The 23634-nt window shown below is 50.4% G+C and overlaps 1 protein-coding gene and 1 long non-coding RNA gene across 2 annotated transcripts; one reads left to right on the forward strand and one right to left on the reverse strand.

The window, feature by feature from the left end:
• Positions 1–477: 477 nt before the first annotated feature.
• Positions 478–16124, forward strand: LOC140898119 (E3 ubiquitin-protein ligase TRIM17-like). Its single transcript, XM_073311568.1, has 4 exons — positions 478–490; positions 1701–2098; positions 13244–13339; positions 16032–16124. The coding sequence occupies exons 1-4, from the start codon at positions 478–480 to the stop codon at positions 16038–16040; spliced, it is 516 nt and encodes a 171-aa protein (XP_073167669.1). The 3' UTR covers positions 16041–16124.
• On the reverse strand, positions 8530–11906 carry LOC140898305 (uncharacterized). Its single transcript, XR_012154956.1, has 2 exons — positions 11552–11906; positions 8530–10384 (listed from the first exon to the last, which is right to left on the reverse strand). It is a non-coding gene; the product is annotated as an uncharacterized lncRNA (long non-coding RNA).
• Positions 16125–23634: the final 7510 nt, after the last annotated feature.

A 23634-nucleotide genomic window follows, 5' to 3' on the forward strand; every position in this document is an offset into this window, starting at 1 on the left:
TCCCCCTCTCCTCTCCGATCGGGTTGGGAGACTCTGTCCCTGGCCCAGTCCCGGGGCGGTCGCTCTCCCGGAGCTGGCTCGGCTCCTGCAGGTGCTCAGGGGGGCAGAGCCTGGTCGGGTCAGGGAGGGCAGCAGCTCTGGGACTCGCAGACCCCCGCCTGGGAGCAGAGATGGGGTGAGGAGGGGCCATTTGTGGAGGGTCACTTTCCTGGGGGCTCCAGCTCAGGAAGTCATTCAGGGATCCAGGGATCTGCCTGTACCTGAAACACCAGGAGCAGGAACAGCAAACCCTACACCACACATGACAAATAGAGAGTGACAGACACACGTCAGGGGCAGGGACAGGAAAACACAGAGGCCTCATGTAAATCAGGAGTTACTCACTGGAGTCACTGGGCCTGATTCCCCGCATTGCAGAGGTGGCAGTGCAGATTCTCTCTCTCCTTCCCAGGAGCCAGTGATGGGGGATGCAGCCCCATGCACTCTAAGAGTAGGGCCGAGGTTAGTGCCAGCCCAAGGAGAGACAGATGCTCTCACGCGGCACTGGGTTCAGTGGAACCCTGTTTGGGGTCAGGCTAGGGATAAGTGATACCCATAAGAGCTATGAATTTTTGTGGAAGTTGTTTTTCCTGGGACTGGCTCATTGTGAGTAAAGCTCAGGGGTTTCAGACTGATCATAGAATCATAGAATATCAGGGTTGGAAGGGACCTCAGGAGGTCACCTAGTCCAACCCCCTGCTCAAAGCAGGACCAATCCCCAATTAAATCATCCCAGCCAGGGCTTTGTCAAGCCTGACCTTAAAAACTTCTAAGAAAGGAGATTCTATCTACCACCTCCCTAGGTAACGCATTCCAGTGTTTCACCACCCTCCTAGTGAAAAAGTTTTTCCTAATATCCAACCTAAACCTCCCCCACTGCAACTTGAGACCATTACTCCTTGTCCTGTCCTCTTCTACCACTGAGAATAGTCTAGAACCATCCTCTCTGGAACCACCTCTCAGGTAGTTGAAAGCAGCTATCAAATCCCCCCTCATTCTTCTCTTCTGCAGACTAAACAATCACAGTTTCCTCAGCCTCTCCTCATAAGTCTCATCAGCAAGTTAAAGAAGTATGGGCTGGATGAATGCACTATAAGGTGGGTAGGAAGTTGGCTAGATTGTCGGGCTCAACGGGTAGTGATCAATGGCTCCATGTCTAGTTGGCAGCCGGTGTCAAGTGGAGTGCCCCAGGGGTCGGTCCTGGGGCCGGTTTTGTTCAATATCTTCATAAATGATCTGGAGGATGGGGTGGATTGCACTCTCAGCAAATTTGCAGATGATACTAAACTAGGAGGAGTGGTAGATACAGTGGCAGGTAGGGATAGGATACAGAGGGACCTAGACAAATTGGAGGATTGGGCCAAAAGAAATCTGATGAGGTTCAACAAGGATAGGATGAGGTTGCTCTCCTCATGTGTTCCAGACCCCTAATCATTTTTGTTGCCCTTTGCTGGACTGTCTCCAATTTTTCCACATCCTTCTTGTAGTGTGGGGCCCAAAACTGGACAAAGTACTCCAGATGAGGACTCACCAATGTCGAATAGAGGGGAACGATCACGTCCCTCGATCTGCTGGCTATGCCCCTACTTATACATCCCAAAATGCCATTGGCCTTCTTGGCAACAAGGGCACACTGCCGACTCATATCCAGCTTTCCATAGAGAAAGTGTTAGAAGAAGCCACTTGCTCCATCTGCCTGGAGTACCTGACAAAGCCGGTGACCACAGACTGTGGGCACAACTTCTGCCGAGACTGCATCATCCAGTACAGTGAGCATGGGGAGCTTCAATCAGGCACGAAGATCCCCTGTCCCCAGTGCCGAGCGCCGTTCCAGAAACTCCAGCCCAACAGGCAGCTCACCAGTATTGTAAAGAACATCAAACTATTGGGGTTAAAGTCAGGAAATGTGCAAAAGGAGAATCTTTGTGAGAGACATGAGGAGAAGCTCCTACTCTTCTGTGAGGAGGACAGAGAAGCTATCTGTGTGGTTTGCAGGCAGTCCCAGACTCATCACACTCATGCTGTGATCTCCATACAGGAGGCTGCCCAGGATTACAAGGTGAGAATCACTGCTGCTCTTGGCGAAGGAATCCCTTAAAGACCCCATTGTGTTTCTCTCCAGAACCAGCTGCTGGGGGCTGAGTGGGGACTCACATGGCTTAAGAGAGGTGGAGCCAGGCACTGCCAGGCTGGACAGTGAGGGGTCCGGCTGCCTCCCCCAACCCCCAGACAGGTAGTGAAGAGTGGAGCCAGCCATGTCCATCTCTCTGCCAGGCTGTGTCTCCAGTGCCAGGTGACCACAGCCACCTTAGAGAACCTGAGTGGGGAAAACCAGGGCTTGTGCCCTTCCCTCTTCAGTGTGTGGGTGAGGCCTGATGGGTTGGCTCAAACAGTGGGTTTAGGGCTTGTTGGCACCTTTGCAACATCAGGAAGGTGGCACCATGGATTCTGCATTACATGGATGTCTCCCAGGGAGGCTCACGCATGTCCCAGTTCAGCTTTCCCCAGCCTAGGCAGGATGTGTATGTGGCTTGTGGAGATCCATGAAGTTGTTTGATTAGAGGCTAAATGGAGCAGAAGTGGAGCCTGTGGGGAACAGACAAAGGAAGGGGAGCCAGTCAGTGTGGGAAATAGGTAACTTTGGCCCTGAGATTAGTGACTTCCCCCAAACACGGATCACCTGAGAGCTGAGGCAATGGGAGAAGGGACATAGAGAAATGTTATGTTTGAACTAGCAGAGAAGGCAATAGACAGACATAGGGAGCTGACAAATAGCTTCTGCTTTGGTGGCTTTATTGTTCAGCTGCAAATCTGAAACTAACATGAAAGCGAAGCTTTGCACTGGAAAGGGTGGAGTGCTCAAACATTGAAAGGAACGGTACATCACATTTGTCCACCCTGCTGTAAAAAACTTTCCAGACACATATACACTATCAATTACATGGCTAACATGAAACACTGTATAACCTAAGTAACAATTGCAGGTGGACTACTGCATACTTTTAAATCTCAAGGGATCATGCTTCCGTTGAATAGCAACACTCTAACTAAACAATTTATAAGTTCAAGTACACAGCTCGTTATTGTATTCTCTTGTGACGGTGGTGTGGCCGTGTCCTGAACTACTGGAACAGTCAGTGGTCAGGAATCAGCTGGATCTGGTATGCAATCACCTGGATCTGGTACCAAAGTTTCTCTTAACAAGTCATTAAGACTAGGAGTTGTAATGGAAGAAGATTCAATCGAGCAACAGAAAGTCCTATTGGGACATCCCCGGACTTCGGTACTTGTTGAGGCTGCAACTGGTCCATATGTGATCTCCATAAAATACCATTGGCTAGTTTTACCAAAAACAATACAAGTCCTGTGCATTTTACACATTCTCCCGGCACCCATTCTCTCAACAACTGTAGTTGCGAGTCCACATTAAGTCTTGAACTTGAAAAGAATGATGATGCATCTCACATAATCAGTTTGCATAGATTGGGATTTGGCTACAAGTGCGGCAATATCAGGATGTAGCAGGTCCCAACAGGGACGCAAAGATTGCTTCAAGCAAAGAGTTTCCGTTGGCTCCTGGGTAGTAGTATGGGGTGTGTGCCTGTAGATGTGTAAGGAATTTTCCAGTCTCTGACTCAAAATAGATTTGTTGCTTTTAAGGGTTGCTTAAGTGTCTGTACAAAAAGAGTTCTGCTAGTAAGTTTGAAGCCCGATAGTATGAGCATATGTGCTGAATTCCATTTGAAGCTAGGAACCTCTGAAATTTTGCAGAACAGAATTGAGGTCCATTGTCACTCACTAACTGTAACAGTAAACCAAATTATCTGAACAAGGTGCGAAGATGTCCAATGATCTTAGCAGTAGTAGCAAAAGTCATGCTGAAAACTACTGGTCATTTCAAATGGCGTTGACTAAGACCAAAAACATGTAACCTTCTAAAAATCTGGCAAAGTCCATGTGATTAAGTGTCCAGTGTGTCTGAGTTCACAACCAAGGTGTTTGAACAATCTGGCCAGGATCATATTGAATTTGCTGGCACATAAGTATTGGAAGAAGATGAAGTGCTATAATTTGTCAATCCCGTCTAACAGATGTGACTCCAGGCTATGGCCTTTATCTGTACGATTCTAAGATGGGCTTTGTGAAGAGCTTCCAAACCTGAGATTGAACTGATTTTGGAATGAGCATTCACATTTCCCATAAGATGCAACCGTAATTCACAAATAATTCATGTTGACATGACATGAATTGTGTAAACTGGGGATTCTTACAATTGAACCCTGTACCGTGTGGTACCATTCCCTTCACAAGAGAAAGCACCTCATCTGCAGCAGTTTCTTTGTTGATGCCTGTGCTAGTAATAGGTAACCTATTCATCAAGCTGAGAGAGAACATTTCATCCGAAGTTTCTTTGGGTAAATGAGAGGTTGGGTATGGCTTGTGTGATGGCCTATCAGCATTGCCATGCTGAGTCCCTTTATGGAACTGGATAGTACAGGAATGAGCCAAAAGTAGCAATGCCCATCATTGCATGCAAGCAGTAGCTAATGACGGAATTCCATGTTTCAGTCCAAATATTAAAAGTAAGGGCAATGATCCATCTGCAAAGTAATATGTCTATGTAGTGAGGCAGAGTGGCCTCCCACTGACCCAGAGCAGGAGGGTCCTGCTTGGTGGAGAATGTGGGCAGCAACCTGACCCCTGCAGTAAGAGGTTCTGCATATGCCATGCCTTAGATATCCCTAATGGGAGAGATGGAGCTTGACAAACTCATTAAGTATCTGGCCAAGAGCAAACAGCAGCAGTAGGTGTCATAACTCCAGCAACAACGGCAACTAGTACAGGTGCTGGGGGCCAAACAGCAACTGTTCTGGGATTTGGGGGCCCAACACCGTGAGGAGCAGCAACAGTGTCTCCAACAGCTTGCAACCCTGCTACCTGGACCCAGTGGGCCACCTCCCAGGGGTACAATGAATCCCCCTATGTTTCCCATTGCCCTCTTGGCCCCCTACCTGATTGAGGCAACCCAGATCGCCTATCGGGGCCTCCCAATCGATGAGGCACAAGATTATGGATGCATGAAGTTGCCCATTTTAGATGCCTTGGACATCATGCTGGAGACCTTGCACCAGCAAAATTGGGCTAACACCTACCCGCTGGGGGCCTGGCCACAGGTCATCGCCCAGAAGATAAAAGACCTCTGCTGGCAATGGCTGCATCCTGAGCAGTGGTCAGCAGGTGAGGTCGCTGAGCAGATCACCCTAGAGCAGTTTGTTCATGTCCTCCTGCCCCAGGGGAGGGCTTGGGTACTCCGGCACTGACCCACAACATTTAGTGCGGCTGTCACCTTAATGGAGGACTTCTTGGCCACTGAGAATCCTATTGGGCCAAGAGCCTGAGCCCTAGCCTCAACGCTCGATTTGATGCTCCTTGGCCCAGCAAGGAAGCCCAGGCCGAAGGAGCCCATGGCCGAATCCAAACCCATGACGATAGGGCAGCAAACAACCACTGGGCCCATGTGGCAGAGATGCTCCAACGTTGCTGACAAGACCACAACCCAAATCCCTCAGAGGTGATCCCCTGGCCAGGGCAACTAGAGCCTGGACCCTGCTTCTCCTGCAGCCGGCTTAGGCACTTACAATGGAAGTGTCCCGAGATGGACTGCATCTTCGGCCAAGTCTGTACCGCAGAGTCTCAGGCCAGCAAACAACCACTGTGAAGTTTGGGTGAAAACGAGTCACAACCCTCATAGACTCAGGCTGTAGGCAAAACCTCATCCACCAGGAATTTGCCCCTGGCCCCACACAAGCATGTTGAGAGATACACCTCCAATGCATCCACAGGGATGTAAAATCGTATCCCAGTACCTAGATCTCTCTGACCATTAACAGACTGATGTGGGTGTTGACACTGGGGTTGGCTTCCACCTCACCTATCCGGTCATCCTGGGATGAGACTGGCTGGGGTTTGACAGCCTTCTTCGGAAGACGAGGAGGAGGCTGAAGAACCCCAAGGGGAACACCCTGATGAGCCCCCAGTCCCAATGACGATGCTGGGCCTCCCTGTGGACAGTGCCATGATGACCCCCCTTTACAGATTTTTGTTGCAACCAGACGGATGAGCCCACACTGAGCTGGGCCTACAAACAGGTAGGCCAGGTCAACCGAGCCATGACTGATCTCCTGAGGGCTGCACAATGGACCCAATTCAAGCTGACAGGCAATCACTTCTACCATGTTAATCAGAACTCCCAAACTCAGGAAGTCTGGACCCAGTTGGTTGTCCCCCACAATCCTAAGAAGGCCACCTTGAAGCTTGCCCACGACATTTCCATGGCTGGCCATCTGGAACAAGAGAAAAACCTGGCCTGAGTTCTGTCATGCTTCTTCTGCCCTGGAGTCCATCAGGAGGTAAAGGTCTAGTTCACCTTATGCCCTGAGTGCCAACTAGCTGTCTCTGTCGGGGTGGCGAAAGCACCCTTGGTCCCCTTACCCATGGTCAGGGATCCCTTTGAGCAAATTGCGATGGACCTGGTGGGTCCTCTCCTAAGAGTAATGCGGGGTTCCAGGATAGCCTCATACTGATGGATTATGCCACTCACTTCCCCGAGGCCATCCCATTATGGAACACTTCCATCGCAGCTGAACTGGTGAAGGTATTCTCTTGTGTGGGCCTTCCCCCTGAGATTCTCATGGATCAAGGGACCAACTTCACTTCCCGGCTGATCCATCAGGTGTGTACCTTGTTGTGACATGTATGACAGTTTCTGGGCTTAGCTGGGTATTACTGACACTTTGTGTCCCAGTTTGAATCCATCACAGCACCCCTCATGGCATTCTTAACCAAGGACCGCCCATGTCGGTACGCTTGTGAGCAGAATGTGAAGATATGTTCTGAGCCCTAAAGGAAAGCCTGTGTAGGGAACCCATGCTCTTCAGCCGCGATTTCAACTGTGAGTTCCTGGTCCAAATCGATGCTTCAGAGGTGGGGCTCAGGGCAGCCTTCTCCCAGGAGTTGGATAGAGAAGAGCATCCCACCCTCTATATCTGTGGGAAGCTCTCCCCGCCCCGAGAATGTAACTATTCAGTTATACAGAAGGAGGCCCTGGCTGTTAAATGGGCTATCTTCCCTTTCATACTGATCACCGACCACAAAGCCTTAAAATGGCTAAATACCACGAAAAGTACCAATGCCAGATTGATGAGATGGTATCGCATCCTCCAGCAATTTGCCTTTACTGTCTGACGCTCAGCAGGTAAGGATAACACTAACACAGATTTTCTGTCTGACCTGGGGGGAGTCAGGATGGCAGCCATGAAGACCAGATGGACTTAAGGGGTGTGTGTGTGTAGTGAGGCGAAGTGGCCTCTCACTGAGCCAGAGGGACCACTCTCCGAACTCAGGTGGGCAGAGCCAGACCATGCTCACCCCTCCGACTGGAAGTCAGGGGGTGGGACAAGAAATATATAGGGCTGGTCCTGGAGCTCAGTTGGGCTGCAGCTGCTGAAGGAGACAGATGCCTCTTGACCTCTCCTGAGCTGGGAGACTTCAGCGGACCGCTGCTGAGCTGAGGAGTGACCAGAGCTTCTGGAGCCATGCACTGCCCAAGGCATTGAAGAGTCGCTGGGACTGGCACTGGACTTCTACCCCAACAAACTGGAGGACCACCCGCGGATCCAAGTACACCCCATGGGGAGTGTAGGAAGTGGCCCAGAGGCAGCCGACCCCAGTCTGGCTGTATTGCTGCCGGAGACCTGCTCAGCGAGTTGCAGCTGGATTCCCTGCTGACCCAGTGGTGGAATACTCCACCACTGTTAGGGCCCTGGGTCGGGGCCTGATGGAGTCGGGTGGGCCTGGGCCCCGCTGCCACTTCACCCCTGAGGTGGCAGTCTCCCCTTGCTAGGCCAAGAGGCCTGCATTTGTTGGCCATCTGCTGGAGCTCGGATACCCAACCCTCTTGCCGTTCTACACAGAGCCACAGGCTCCTTGCTGCCCCACCCTGACCGAGGGCTTGGGCTCATAACTGTTTGCTGCTCTGCCCTGACTGCAGGCCAGAGGCATAGACAGTTTCTTGACCCGCCCTACTTGGGGGTCTGGGACCCCGAGACTCATTTGTGGATCTGCCCAGACTGCAGGCCAGAGCCATCTAGTCTGTGTAGTGCTCTGCTAATTCCCTGATTGTGGGTGACGCTCAGTTATGTAGTGAGGCGGAGTGGCCTCCCACTGACCCAGAGGGAGAGGGACCCCTGCTAACCCACTACAGACTACCATATAGGTAGGTATGGAACAGCCAAATACCAAAGATAATGCTGAGAGCTCTATTTGCACATAGCTCTTCTCAGAAGTGATGAGTGTTTGTGGTGCAAAGGTGATTGGTTTCTCTATACCATTAGGAAAAATGTTGGCGAGAACTGTGCCCACTCCATATGGTGAAGCATCACAAACCACTTGCAATGGAATCAAAACATCAACGTGCATTAGAACGTAAACTGACGTCAACAGTTTCTTTACTTCATTAAATGCATGCACACACTCTTAAAGATGACAAAACTGTCACCAGATTAGGAAGAAATTTACTGCAGCAGTTAAGCAGTCCTAAGAATGAACATAACTGTGACATGTTCTCTGTCAGTGGTGCTTCAAGAACCATCTCCTCTTCTCTGGCAATTTCCTTAAGCCCAGGGCATCAATTACATATCCAAGGTATTCAGCTGAAGATTTGAAAAACTCACAATTGTCTTGAAAAATCCTTAGTCCATGGTCTTCCAAATGTGTCAAAGCAGAACCCAAATTTCACAGATAATTCTCTTGATCCTTTCGTGTAACAAAGATGTCCTCCAAGTAACACTGAACTCCATTCAGTCCCTTCAGAATCTCATCCACGGCTTCCTAGAACAGGGCAGGTGCTGATGTGATACTAAAAGGCAACCTTTTATAACAAAGTAAGACTTTTTGTGTGTTGATTGAGCCAGCATCTTGCAAATATCTCACAATCTCCATTTGTAGGTATGCACTGAGCAAATCCAATTTACTGAAACACTGTCTACCACTAAAAGTATTTAATAAATCTTCAGTGTGAGGTAGTGGTTACTAATCTGCACATAAAACTGGATTAAGCATCACTTTGAAATCTCCACATATTAAGACTGAGTCTTTCCTGATCACTGGTACAATGGGTGTAGACCACTCACTGTGTGAAACTGGTGACAGGATACCAATGTTCACTGAACGGTCCAGATCAGCTTCCACCAGATGCTTCAGAGTATAAGGCACAGCTCTGGGCTTGCAATGTTTTGGCTGGCTGTCAGTGAGCTTCCCTGAGACGTTTATCTGTCTAAGTTCTTTCAAAAACTTTAGAATGTCTGTCCAGTATTTCCTGAAGATTTTGAGGTACTTCTGTGATCACTTTGATCTTGATCCAATTCATCTTGAGCTTCTCAAGTCAAGATCTTCCAAATAATGGTGGATACTTTCCTTCAATCACATAAAAAGGTAAAACAACTGATTGGCCATCTAGTTGAACTTTTACCTGGCATATCCCTTTTTTGGACTAATTTTTCCCCCACTATAAGTCTTTAAAGTGGACGTTTCTTCCAGAGGAACTTGTGGCAATATCTAGTGATAGGCAGATACAGAAATCAATGAAACAGTATCAAGCTCCATTCTTGTAGGAACTGCTTCAGTCAGATGCCATCCTTGACTCCAGCTTCTGATAAAACATGAAGTGCTAAATCTTGATTTAAAAAACCCAGGATTACTTGTGGCACCTTAGAGACTAACACATTTATTTGGGCATAAGCTTTCGTGGGCTAAAACCCACTGCATCGGATGCATGCACGAAAGCTTATGCCCAAATAAATTTGTTAGTCTCTAAGGTGCCACAAGTACTCCTTGGTTTTTTTTGTTGTTGATACAGACTAACACGGCTACCACTCTGAAATCTTGATCAGTGTCCCTACAGCTCTTGTCTTTTTCCACATTATGAATTCCCAACTTCCATCATTTCTTAGGTTCAGTCTTCATAGGTGTCTTCTTGGATGTACAGTTACTATGTGTTGCTGGTCTCTGAACTGTGTGACAGGTCACAGCGATGTGTCCTCTCTTCTGGCAGTTCTAACAAATGGCCTGGCATGCCCAGTAATCCTTCTCCGCACGTGTAGTTTGTGCACTATAGCCCCATGGAAATTCTTCATGTTCCCATGGTCCTCTGTCTCACTAATTCAGAATATGAACTCCTCAGTTCATACTAATGTCCAGAAATGTTCTTTGCAGTTTCCATGGCAACAGTCACCTCAACAGCCTTCTTGAATGTGAATGGTGACATAGTCAGTAACGTCTTCTGAACCTGGTCATTGCATAATTGAGAGATAAATTGGTCATACAAGGCATCACTTAATGTTTGTCTGAACTGACAGTGCTCTGACAACATCCTTAGAGAAGCAACAAACTGTGCTACTGATTTTCCAGTTCCCTGATCTTGCTGATGGAACTGAAATTGTTCTGCTATCACTGATGATGTAGGAGAAAAGTGTTCCCACATTGTGGCAGTAATTGTGGCATACTTGGCAGTTCTTGGCACAGTTGGAGACAATAAATCATGTGGCAGTCCATATGGCTTCAGGCCAGTCACTGTCAGCAAGATTGAAATTCGTTGTCTACAAATTACCCTGCAAAATTGCTCAAAAAATTTGAGGCACACCACCTGGGATTTTAGTTTTCAACAAATTCATCATCATTGCCCACAAAAGGTGCCATTTCTCTGCTCTCCTGCTCTTCAAGCCTCCTGGATAACCTTTTCTGCCACAGAGAAATTCTTCCATTGTTACTGCACTGTCTGTGCTCGACACACCCCCCCGCTGGTTGTGTGTCCACACTGCAAACTGCAGAATTCTGCCTTTGGCTGGCTGCGCTTGTGCTCTCTCTGCTAGCAATCGACCCTCATAGCAAGTGAAGGCTCCCCTTCCACTCTCCTGTGTGGCAGAGTCCTTGGAACCCCAACAAGGCTGGGGGGCTCAACCCACAACCTTGTCATGGTCACTCAGGTCAGGGACTAGGGTGTCCCCACTCCGGGGTGCTCTCTCCACACTGGATGCTTCCCTGACCCACTGATCATTACATACAGTTCAAAGCAAATAGAATTTATTAAACAGCAATCGATTTTAAAAAATAAGGAAACAATGGGAAAGGCTAAAGGAAAAGACATGTCACCCCGCTCGGTGGCATGGGGACGTCACAACCAGCATCTCTGGAATATCAGGGCTGTTCACAGTCTGTTCCTCACACATCCCAGGCCTCCTGCCCAGGCTCTGGCTGTGCTGCAGGGATGCTGCAGGAACTTGCTCTGGAGGTGGCCACACGCTCTAGGTGGCAGGACCCATCTCCCCAGTGTCATCTGCCCCGTCGGGGTTACGATCCCCCCTCCAAGTCTGGCCTGCAAGGCCTCTTGGCTGGGGGCATCTCCCTGCACTGGGCCCGCTGCCCAGGGTCCCCCTTGCTCTCCCCAGCTGCTCACCACACCCAGCTCCGGACTCCTCCAGCCCCAGCTCCACCACTCTGCCTCAGCACGGCTGCTGCTGCTGCTGCTCTGCCTCCAGGTCCCTGGGCTGCTTCTCTGGACCCCCTGGCTCTGGTTGCTGCAGCTCTCCCCCCAGGACAAGTCTGCTCTGGGGGCTGCTTCTGTGACTCTGCTCCCAGCACCGACCTGCTTCCTGCGCTGCTTTTCTGGCTCCTCTGGATCTGGCCCAGCTCTGCTCCCCAGCTCAGCTCAGCTCAGGCCCCTGCTTTCTCTTTAGCACAGCCCCACTCTGCCTGACCCAGGCAATTCCAGCTCACATGGAGGGCAGAACCCCCCTGGCCTCCTGACTCCCTGATTAGCCTGCCCACCCTGTCAATCAGGCTGACCTGGAGCATTGGCCTCTCCCCATTGTTCCTGGGGACTGTCAGTCTCAGGGTCCTGATTTCCCATCGACCCTTCCCCTTTCTTTTGGTACTGGGAGCTAACAACTAAAACACCCCCATTGAGTTTTAGTAAGGGGACAAAGCGAGCTGATGGAAAAACAGCTTCTGCCCTGGTGGTTTTATTGTCAGCTGAAAAACTGAAACTGTGCAAGTGAGGCTTTGCACTGGGGAGGGGGGAGTGCTCAAACATTTAAAGGGACAGCACACCACAAGAAGGGGCCAGATCCTTGGCCCAATGGTGACTGATTGGTAATGCCCATAAACATACATTCATCTCCCTTCTGAGGCCTCCCCTGCCCAGGTGAGCACTCGGTTCTGAAAGGCTGCAGCTTGGCTCAGTGTCCTCAAACTTCAGCTAAACGCCTCCGTTTCTGAGAAATCTCGGAGCAGAGCAGACAAGTGGGGAAGAGTCTCCCCCAGGATCAGTGTCTCAGCCAGACAATGCCTCAGAACGTGCCGCTCTGACGCTGCTGCCTCTGCCCAGGTTATTCTCCTGGCTTTGCTATTGAAATGTGCATTTCTTACAGGGCTGGACTGAGGCACCCCAGCCGCAACATGCTGACAAGGGGCCCTGTCGCGGCCCTGGCCCCATTAGCAGTAGTTGTGGAAGGGGCCACCCACACAAGGGCTGTCTGCTGCGGGTGGAGCCTGTGAACCTATTTAGACAAGCAGGAGGAGAGGCTGGGGGCTCCCTCCCCTTGGGAATCCCAGGGGCTAGGGGTCCTTTTTCCCCACAGGATCAACAGCAAGAATCCTCTCCCTCCCATTGAGAGAGAGAGATACTCGAAAAGGGTCAGGGAGCCCCCCCCCCATCTATTAGCCAAGGTGTCTATGATTGGATGGGGGAGCTGAATCATATGACCTACCCCCTGCTGCCACACAAAGCCCCTCTTTTTGCGGAGGGGTTGGCTGTCCCCCAGAGCAGTGAGGCTTGGTGTCAATGTTCCATACACATAAATGGAGCCGTCCCCTCTCATGGCACTGGGCTCAGGCTCTCTACAGACTCAGGCAGGAATCGCTGTGTCTGTCACATTTGGGGCATGTTTTGAATATTTTCTTTGCAACCCAGAAGGTTTGAAACATTCTCTTTTTAATGAAAGCCAAAAGCCTGATTTTATCACATAACTCCAGAAGCTGGGGCCTAGACATGGGTTTGTAGTGCCCCTGTTTCATCTGGCCCTGCCTCCTGCAAATTCCACCCATCAGATGTGCAGATTAATGGCTATCACACATGGTGCCCCTGCAGGTGAAACTCCAGGAAGCCCTGGGCCCTCTGAGGCTGGAGCTGGAGGAGGCCCTGGAGCTGACATCTGAAGAGGAGGAGAAAACCACAGAGTGGCAGGTGGGTGTCTGGGTTTATCCTTCCCCGAGCCCTTCCCCCTGCAGTGTTCCCAGGGTGAGGGGCCAAAAAGCTATAGGCTGATATTACAATCTCCTCTGGCTGTTTGCTCCGAGATGGTGCCATGGTACCAGGAGCGGGAAATGTTTCTGGTGGGGATCACAGTGAAGCATACCAGGGGACAGTTCCTGTCCCATGGTCCATGGCACAGATTCACCCCCAGGCTCTCTGGGGGCAAGAAGGAGATGACATACTCTTACAATGGGTGTGCAGTGTTTGCATGTGAGTCCATTGCCCCATCATACCCACAAACCACGCTGAGTAACTGCAGACGCAGACAGCCCTCAGGAGTGCCAGATCCTCAGAGGTGCTCTCTGCACATCCACACCCAGGGCACCGGGCTCAGTGTGGGCAGATGTTGCACTGGCCTTTAGGAGTTTGGCCCTAAGGGAGCAGAGCTCAGGGCAGCCCTGGGACTCACTCAGCTGAGCAGACAGAGACAGCCCTTCTTCTCTGCCATCCTCTGCAGCCATCATGGGGCCACTTGACTCATTAATCCTCAGCTGCTGCCTCCTACAATTATAACTACATGGCTGTGGGCAGCCAGCCGGCCTGCCAATATTCACAAAGCAGATACTGTAGTTGTAGAAGGTTCGCATTTGTGTAGAATATATATATTCTATTTGTTCACTCACCCCCACTTCTGGTATTCTCATTCTAGGCGGGGTGGGTGTGCCTATGCAAATGAGATCGGCCCCTGAAGTTCTCTTCCACAACTTGCCACACCTCACCACCAGATGTCAGGGTGGAGCTCATCCTGACACTGCTTACACGCAAAAAGAAAAGGAGTACTAGTGGCACCTTAGAGTCTAACCAATTTATTTGAGCATAAGCTTTCGTGAGCTATAGCTCACTTCATCAGATGTATTCCGATGAAGTGAGCTGTAGCTCACGAAAGTTTATGCTCAAATAAATTGGTTAGTCTCTAAGGTGCCACTAGTACTCCTTTTCTTTTTCTGGTACTCATATTTAGTTTGTGATCTACTATGACCCCCAGATCCCTTTCTGCAGTACTCCTTCCTAGGCAGTCATTTCCCATTTTGTATGTATGCAACTGATTGTTCCTTCCTAAGTGGAGTAGTTTGTATTTTTCCTTATTGAATTTCATCCTGTTTACTTCAGACCATTTCTCCAGTTTGTCCAGATCATTTTGAATTATAATCCTATTCTCCAAAGCACTTGCAACCCCTCCCATCTTTGTATCATCCGCAAACTTTATAAGTGTGCTCTCTATGCCGTTATCTAAATCATTGATGAAGATATTGAACAGAACCAGACCCAGAACTGATCCCTGCGGGACCCCACTCATTATGCCCTTCCAGCATGACTGTGAACCAACAATAACTACTTTTTGGGAATTGTTTTTCAACCAGTTACACACCCAACTTATAGTAACTCCATCTAGGTCGTATTTCCCTAGTTTGTTTATGAGAAGGTCGTGCAAAACAGTTTCAAAACCCTAACTAAAGTCAAGATATACCACATCTACCGCTTCCCCCCATCCAAAGGCATGTTACTGTGTCAAAGAAAGCTATCCGGTTGGTTTAACACGATTTGTTCTTGACAAATCCATGCTGACTGTTACTTATCACCTAATTATCTTCTAGATGTTTGCAAATTGATTGTTTAATTATTTGCTCCATCATGCATCCCATGAAGTGAACTGTAGCTCACGAAACCTTATGCTCAAATAAATTTGTTAGTCTCTAAGATGCCACAAGTACTCCTTTTCTTTTTGCGGATACAGACTAACACGGCTGCTACTCTGAAAGCTAAATGGTCTGTAATTCCCCAGGTTGTCCTTATTCCCCTTTTCATAGATTGACACTATATTTGCCCTTTTCCAGTCTTCTGGAATCTCTTCTGTCTTCCATGACTTTTCAAAGATCACATCATAGTGGAGCTGAAACCAGGGACTTAGGCCTAAGCTCTTTTTGTGCAGTCACTGGGATCTGTGCTCCTCAGTCACTCAGACATAAGCAAAGATCCACCTCTGTCTGTGTAGTGCCTGGCACAACAGGGAACTAGCCTGAGTGGCCTCTAGACCCCACTGCAATGTCCTCCATGTCCCCCTGGCACCCACCCCTCTCTGCAACTCCCACAGCACCTGCCCCTCCAGGTCCCTTGCTACTGCCCCAAATTCCTACCTCCTGCCCCACCCCTGAGCACCTTCCCTCTGCCCCCTGGCACCTGTCTTTCCTCTTCCCTCACCACCACCACCCTTGTTCCTGCAGCCTGCCCTTCCCTCCCTGCCTCCCTGACATCTGTCCCCTTCCTCTGCCAGCCTTTATCCCTCTCTTCTCTGCAACCCCCACTACTCCCCTCCTATCCTTTCTGATTCCTTGATGCCTGACCCGTCCCTCCCACTACTCCATGGAGATCTCCCCCTTCCCTTCCCATCTGCTCCCCTTCCCTGGTGCTTGTTCCTCCCCTCTCCTATGTCCCTCACAAGCACCTGCCCCTCTTTCCATCTCCTCTCCTTCCCCTGCCCCCTTGGCCTTAGATGGGGCCCTGACTCTCCTTAAATGGCCAGCAACCTTGTGTCACAGCAATTAATGGGGACACAGGTTAATTTCCCTTTGATCCCAGTGACCAGCCCCTGCCTCCAGCACTGACTCTGTGACTCTCTCCCCAGTGGATGTGACTCTGGATCCAGACACGGCTCATCCCAGCCTCATCCTGTCTGAGGATCAGAAAACTGTGACATACGAAGACAAACAACAGGATCTGCCTGACAATATTAAGAGATTTGATACTTATCCCATTGTCCTGGGCTTTAACAAATTGACAGGAGGGAGGCATTACTGGGAGGTGGAGGTGGGAGACAAAACAAACTGGACTCTGGGGGTTTGTACAGAATCTGTGACAAGGAAGGGGAAGATTTACCTATCACCTGAGAATGGATTCTGGACAGTGTGTCTGAGATATAAGGAATACAAGGCCCTCACCTCCCATTTAACTCCACTGTCCATGAGCGTCAGGCCCAGCCGGGTAGGGATTTTCCTGGACTATGAGGCAGGAGAGGTCTCATTTTACAATGTGACTGACAAGTCCCATCTCTTCACTTTCACTGACACTTTCTCCGGAACGCTCCACCCTTATTTTTATACTTAGAGTTTACAAAGAGGGATTTAGAAACACATCTCCCTTGATAATCTGCCCAGTCCCAGCTCAGGCTGGAGGGAATCTCTGTTCCTGACAGTGACACCCATGGAGGAGCCTGTCCCCTCCCAGCGCTGACCAGCCCCCAGGTGTGTTCCTATAAGGATGGCCTGGGGAATCATCTGCCTGCCACTGCCTCCCCCTCAGTTCCCAGCACCAAGCCTGTGAGCTAGGGGAGAGGAGAGGGGCAGAGGGGGGATGTAGGCTGCTGGGTTGTGGGCATGCAGAGGCAGAGATGTGTGTAGACACAATGTCAGGGGTGGCTGCTGTTGCTGATGTAAGGGGGACTGTTGTCCCCTTACTGAAACTCAATGAGGATTTTTGGTTGGCCCTCCCAGTAACAAAGGAAAGGGGAATTGCAGATGAGAAACCAAAACCTTGGATTGACAGTCCCCAGGACCAATGGGGAGAGGCAAATGCTCCAGATCCGCCTGATTGACAAAGCAGACAGGCCAATGAGGGAGTAAGGAGAGCGGGGTCCCATCCTCTGTCTGCCCATAGGGGCCGAGCTAGAGCCACAACAGCCAGAGCGAGAGAAGCAGGCCAGGGTTCAGCGCTGTGCTGGGAGCAGAGCCACGGCAGCCAGAGCCAGAGGAGCAGCCCAGAGAGCTGCGCCAGAGGCAGAACAGCAGCTGCGCTGAGGCAGAGTGAAGCTGGGGCTGGGGCTGAGGCAGAGCGAAGCTGGGGCTGGGGCAGAGTGAAGCTGGGGCTGGGGCTGGGACTGGGGCTGGAGCAGTCCGGAGAGCAGCTGGGGAGAGCGAGGAGGACCCTGGGCAGCGGGCCCAGTGCAGTAAGACCCCACCAGCCAAAAGGCATTGCAGGCCAGAGTTGGCAGCAAACCATAACCCTGATGTGGGGGCCGATGCTGGGGAGATGGGTCCTGCCACCTTCTCCCCAGCATCGGTCACCGCCAGAGCAAGTGTCCGACCCGCAGCATCCCTGCAGCACAGCCAGGGCCTGGGCAGGAGGCCTGGGACGTGTGAGGAACAGACTGTGAACTGCCCTTAAATTCCAGAGACGCTGGTTGTGACGTCCCCGTGCCACAGAGTGGGGTTACTTGTTTCCTTTAAGCTTTTCCATTTTTTCCTTATGTGACATTATTGACATAAACTATGACCACATAGATCATTGTTGCAACCACTATTATATATTTGCAGCAAATATTGTACAAAGGTTGTTGTGTGAGATGTCTATGAAAAGGTTATGATTTTATGGTTATGGTTATGCTGTCTGTATGTGTGTAGCATTTTTGTAGTTGAAGTTATGAATATTGGCTATGTACTTGTATCTCAGTGTGTTTTGATTCTAAGTAGCCTTAGTGAAGCTTTTGGTCAGCTTCTTGAGAAAGGACTGTTCTCAGTAAGTGCCCAATCAAGAAACAGGTAACTGACAATGACTCTGGGAGATGCCAGTCCACATCTGAGCTTTCCTGGGAACGTTCAAACTAACACGTAAACAATGGCGTTGGCCTGCAAACTGAGTCATGCATGGACATGTGACTTGCCCATGTGACTCCAGACTCCATCTTGCTGCTGTCATTTTCCGCAGTAAGAACAAAAGGGGTTCTTCCACAGGCAGAGAATATAAAAGGCCCTGAAAACCCTTCCATTTTATCTTCAGTCCTGCTTCTGACCTCTGGAGGAACTTTGCTACACTGAAGCTCTGAACAAAGAACTGTATGACCCATCCCAGATATGGATGTACTCAGAGACTCAATTTAAACCTGCAGTTTATTCCATCACTGCTACAAGCCTGAACCAGGAGCTTTGCCATTACTGTATGTAACTGATTCCATTTAACCAATTTTAGCTCTCATATATATTTCTTTCTTTTATGAATAAACCTTTAGATTTTAGATTCTAAAGGATTGGCAACAGCATGATTTGTGGGTAAGATCTAACTTGTATATTGACCTGGGTCTGGGGCTTGGCCCTTTGGGATCAAGAGAACCTTTTTTCTTTTATTGGGGTATTGGTTTTCATAACCATTCGTCCCCATAATGAGTGGCACTGGTGGTGATACTGGGAAACTGGAGTGTTTAAGGGAATTGCTTGTATGACTTATGGTTAGCCAGTGGGGTGAAACCAAAGTCCTCTTTGTCTGGCTGGTTTGGTGTGCCTTAGAAGTGGAGAAACCCCAACCTTGGGCTGTAATTCCCCTGCTTGAAGCAATTTGTCCTGAACTGATAATCTCAGAAGTGTCACACCAAAGGCAGCATCTTTACACCTTATATTTTTTAATTTGTTGCTGTTCAGTAAATTGTATTTGCTATGAAATGTATATAATGATCAGTGGGTCAGGGAAGTGTCCAGAGTGGAGAGAATACCTCAGAGTGGGGACACTCTAGCCTTTGTCCTAAGTGACAATGACAAGATTGTGGGTCAAGCCCCCCAGGAATCCTTGACCCAGTGATGTTGGGGGTTATGAGGACTCTGCCACACAGGAGAGTGGAAGGGGAGCCCTTGAGGTTAGGCAGGCTTCTGTGTAAAGGGACTAGGAGTGAGGACTCAGATCCTTTCTCAAGTCAATTCCATTGGGGTAGTGTATAAGCCAGGAAAGTTCCCCACAATAGCGGGACCATTCCCCCGCTTACACTAGGGTGGAGTGGGATGGGAGGCTGCAGCAGTAGGAAGTGAAGAGCCCAGATCACAAGAGGAAGACTTGGGGGAGGGGTATATAATGGAGGGGGGGAAGGCCACAAGTAGGAAGAGCCCCTTGCAGAAATGAAAGAGAAGAGACCCCAGTATATGGAGGTGGAGCTCTGAGAAGTGGATGGGGAGATCCCAGGGAAGGGTTGAGTGGGCAGAAGGGAGGGATCCAGGAACAGAGAAAGCTGAAGTCAGGGAAGGGAGGAATGGTGTTAGGAGAGGTGTGAACAGGGGTAGGCAATGTGTCCATTCACAGACCCAAGTGTCCATGGTAAAAATTTTGAGGTCCGTGATAATTTTTCAAAAAAACGTTGAATGACTGAATGACATAACCCCCCCTCCCCCAGTGTCCATCACTAAGTCCAGTAATTTTGCAAAGAGTCCATCGCATAACATGGTGGTGCCGATCCCTGGGTGTGGGTGCCCCCTGCACTCTCTGTTTTTGGGGGAGCCACTAAGCACATGTGGCTCTCAGAATCCTCAGTACAGACAGAACTGATCAAGGTCCCATCTGTGCCCTTAGCTGCACTGCCTCACAGGGCATCTGTGGGACTCTGCAAGACTTGGGGGGAAGGGGAACGTTTATCAGAACTTTATTCTACTGCAAACCATGCCACGGTGTTAGCTGTGCTGGGGCGGTTCTGTTCAGTAACCGGATACCTGGGCAGGCAGTTTGATTTTGTATATAGGCCCACAGTGGGAGAGTGGGGGTGAGTGTGGAGTTGGATGGAAAATAGATCCTGGGAGTGATGGTGAAAAAGTAGCACTCATTGAACGTCTTCAGGGAACCCGGGAACTTGGGTTCACTGATTGTTACACCAACTGGCCCAGAAAGCCTGCTGCTGTGTACCCCGAGGAGCCGGAAGAGGCCTGAAGGCCACAGGTACTAATCCCCGGGGAGGCAGGAAGTAGCCCAGGGGCAGCCCCAGGGGCTGTGGCTCAGTCGGCGTGTTGCGGCTGGATCCCCACCGACGCAGGGGCAGCCGATCCTGCCCCTGCCAGGGCCCTGGGGTGGGACATGGTGGAGTAGGGTGGGGCCGCGTCCCCCTGCCACCCCACCCTGGGTGGCTAACTCCCTACACTTTTCTGAGAAGCTCCTGCTCTGGAGAAGGAGCTTCCTTTACCAGTCACCTTTGCAGACTGTTTGTTCGCTGGCCGCCTGAGACTCCTCAAACCCAGGCCCCAGCCCACCTGCAGACTGTTTGTTTGCTGGCTGCCTGAGCCCCACCCAGGCTAAAGCCAGCCCTGAGATTGTTTGTTGCTGGCTGCCTGAGCCTCCTCAAGCCCGGGGCCCAGTTCAGTTATAGACCCTGTTTAAGGGCTGGCAGCTTGAGCCTCCCAAGCCCAGGCTAAAGCTGGCCTGTGACTGTTGGTCGCTCAGCCCTATTGTGGGCTCTTGACTGTCCTGCGGACTCTGGTCCTGGCCAGACGGGACTGGACTGAGTGGCCTCCCTCACCATGGGAGAGCGAGGGACCATTACAGTGTGCCATCTATCGCCCTGCTGCTGTTAGGGAACCCCAATGCCACAAAGCCATCCACTATTTCATGCGCATTGCCAAGAGTCAGAGTCCTTCATAGCAGGATGCGATTAATGGCCCTGCAAACTTGCATTCATGTGGCCCCAGTGGTGGACTTCCCAGCTCCCAACTAATTCATGCCCAACCAGTAACAGTCTGGAGTCTCCATCTTCCACAGAGTGATCACCATGTGCTTCTCCACCCAGAGGGCAACTTTCATTTTGGTGTCCTTGTGCTTCAGTGCTGGGGCAAGCTCTGCACACAGTTCCATGAAGATGACTTTCCACACAAGGGCGGCAGGGATCATAGGCCAGGAGAGGCTAAGCCTCCCAAAACTGCTGATCCACCACACGTGAACAGCGACACCTGGGCCATGGCCATGCCTGCACTCCGCCCTGAGGTCCCACTCTTCCCTCTGAGGCCTGCCCTCACTCCACCCCTTCCTGGCTCTGCTCTGCCCATTCCCCTGAGGTCCCCACCACATACTGCTCACTGAGTAGGAGGAGAGGAGTGAATGGTGACAGCAAGCAGTGGGAAAAGGGTTTCAGTGGGGAGGTGGCTGAACAGCTCCACCCATTCCCCCTAGGCCTCCTCTGCCCTCTGCTTGCTCCTCTCCTCCTCAGCAGACAAGAGGAGTGACGGTGAGGGGCAGGCAAGGGGGCCAAGTGGTAGCAAGCCATGGGGTGGAGCATGGACAAGGCGTGGAGAGGGGCAGGGTGTGGGGCAGAGTGGGGGTGGGGCAGGGCAGAGCTTGGGCAGGGCCACCAGAGGAAGGGGCGGGACAGGGGGATAGATTCCCCTAGGGGAAGCTTCACCAACTGGCCATATTTCCACATCCAAAAGTTGTGCAGCCACTGCCTATCATCCCAAACCTACATAATATGATCCCACCACTCAGTGCTTGTTTCCCGAGCCCAGAAGCGACGATCCACCATATGCAGCTGCTCCATGAATGCTAAAAGTAATCTTGTGTTGTTCCTTTCCATGGCACATAGCAGGTCAGGGAACTCTGATTCCTGTCCAGATTGGGAGTCCATGATATGCTACATGACCATCCATGATGTGTTTATAACAGTGACCACAACGGTAGAGAGCAGTGCAGGATCCATCCTTTCAGAGAGAGATGGCGGGCACACAGTAAACAGGGACCATTGAAAAATGCCATGAAACACAGTTGGAAGCCCATGGAATGATAGGGTGGGAAAAACTGCATCATGGGACGTTGAGCCTGCACTCATGACACACTGCGATCCACTCTGTGTTCCCACAACTCCTAGCTTCAGAAGGTACTGAGTAGCACAGTGGGATAGCCACGCACAGTGCACTGCTCTTACTGTTGAGCACTAAGTGTGGACGCGCTCTGCCGACGGAAGAAGCATTCTGTGAACATGCACAAGTGATGTAATTATACTGGTTTTTGATTGTTGGCATGACTTCAGTCAACAGCATTGTACCCAGTTGAACTAAATATATCTGCAGTAGCATGTCTAGTCATTGCTCCTTTCCCACCACAGTTGAGTTTCCACTCCTGGTCCCAGGTGGTTGCTCCCCAGACACTATCAGGTCTCCTCAGTCTGTTCCCAGATCACCATCTTGCAGCTGGAACAGACAAGTGTCCTGAGAGCCTAGTGGATTGGACGTATCTGTTTATCCCACACACTGTGCAGTGCAGGAGCCTTCTAACCAGCTCCCCTCATGCACGCTGCCCACAGCCATTGGACTTCAACCCTGACCTGGGGAAAATCTCTCTCTAAAGCTGAGATGAAAGTTCTGATTCCACTAGCCATTGAGTCATTGGCCTCTGCTGCTGAGACCGATGACAAAGGGAACCAGTCAGTGCAGGTCCTGCTAGTTATATCTGTGTATGATGGTGACACCTGCCCCACTAGGGACCAGGCTGAGATTCCAGCACCTTCCACAGTGGCCTGTGACCTGCCACCAGATGAACTTTCAGCCACTGAGAGGGGTTTAGCATTTGATCCTTTGTGTTCCTTTGTCACTATTGTCAGTTCCTGACCTACTGGCTGATTGCTCAGCTCTGTACTGCAATGCCATCTCATTCCATTTTCTTAGGGTCAGAGACAGTTTTTCCTCACTGCTGGTTGATGAGGTGTCCTTTGTTTCCTTATAGCTGGAGGCAGTCTTTTTTTCTTGTACTCCAAGAAGAGGAAGATAGGTGGGGCAGCTGGGGAGAGGAAAGAGCAGGAGAATGGAAGATTTGAAATAATAAGGGAAGGGGATACAGTAGAAAGAAAGAAGCAAGGCAAAGGGTGAAGGTGAAATCAAGTGAGAGGAAAGAAAAGGAATAGCTGGAAGGAGAAAAGAAAAGGCAGAAACCTTCAGGTTAGAAACTTTACAGTTTTTATATACTCCCATCCTGTGACTGCACAAAGTCCAGGCTGCACCATCCTGGATCATTGGCTCCCAGGGTATGTCTCTTTAAATCTGCTCCTGCACAATGCCAGAGGGACCAGGTTCTCAGGACAGCTGTCTGGGGATTCCAGCTGAGTAACAACAAGCCTGTGGCAGGAGGGGACCTGCCTAATTGCTGCTCCATTACTGGCTCTGGAGAGTGAAATTCTTTCCACTCTGCAGAGAGATCCCAGGGTATTTCTAAGCACAGCCAAAAATCTCCAAGTGGAAGCTGCTTCCAAGGATCTGGTGTCTACAGACTGTGAGCACCATTTGAGCTGAGCCTGAATCACCAAGTCCTGGGGAGAGGAATCAGAACGAGACTTCTCCCATCCTCATTGCAATGACACTGCTGGGCAAAGGAACTTCTGGCCAAACCAGCACCAGGAGCTGGCACAGTGTGGCATCTGAGCCATGCCCTTTATCTGACCATGCCCCTGCTACCAGCTACAGGCGGGGCCTGGAGTAATAGGAGCCCTGAGGGAAGAACTCATGTTT

This window comes from Lepidochelys kempii, chromosome 14 (genome assembly GCF_965140265.1).
Source record: "Lepidochelys kempii isolate rLepKem1 chromosome 14, rLepKem1.hap2, whole genome shotgun sequence".
NCBI lineage: Eukaryota > Metazoa > Chordata > Testudines > Cheloniidae > Lepidochelys > Lepidochelys kempii.

What these genes read in the sequence shown, in the direction of transcription:
- LOC140898119 (XM_073311568.1), top strand. An exon ending in AGGCTGCCCAGGATTACAAG is followed by an intron (nt 2,099 to 13,243) that starts GTGAGAATCACT and finishes GTGCCCCTGCAG; the next exon opens with GTGAAACTCCAGGAAGCCCT.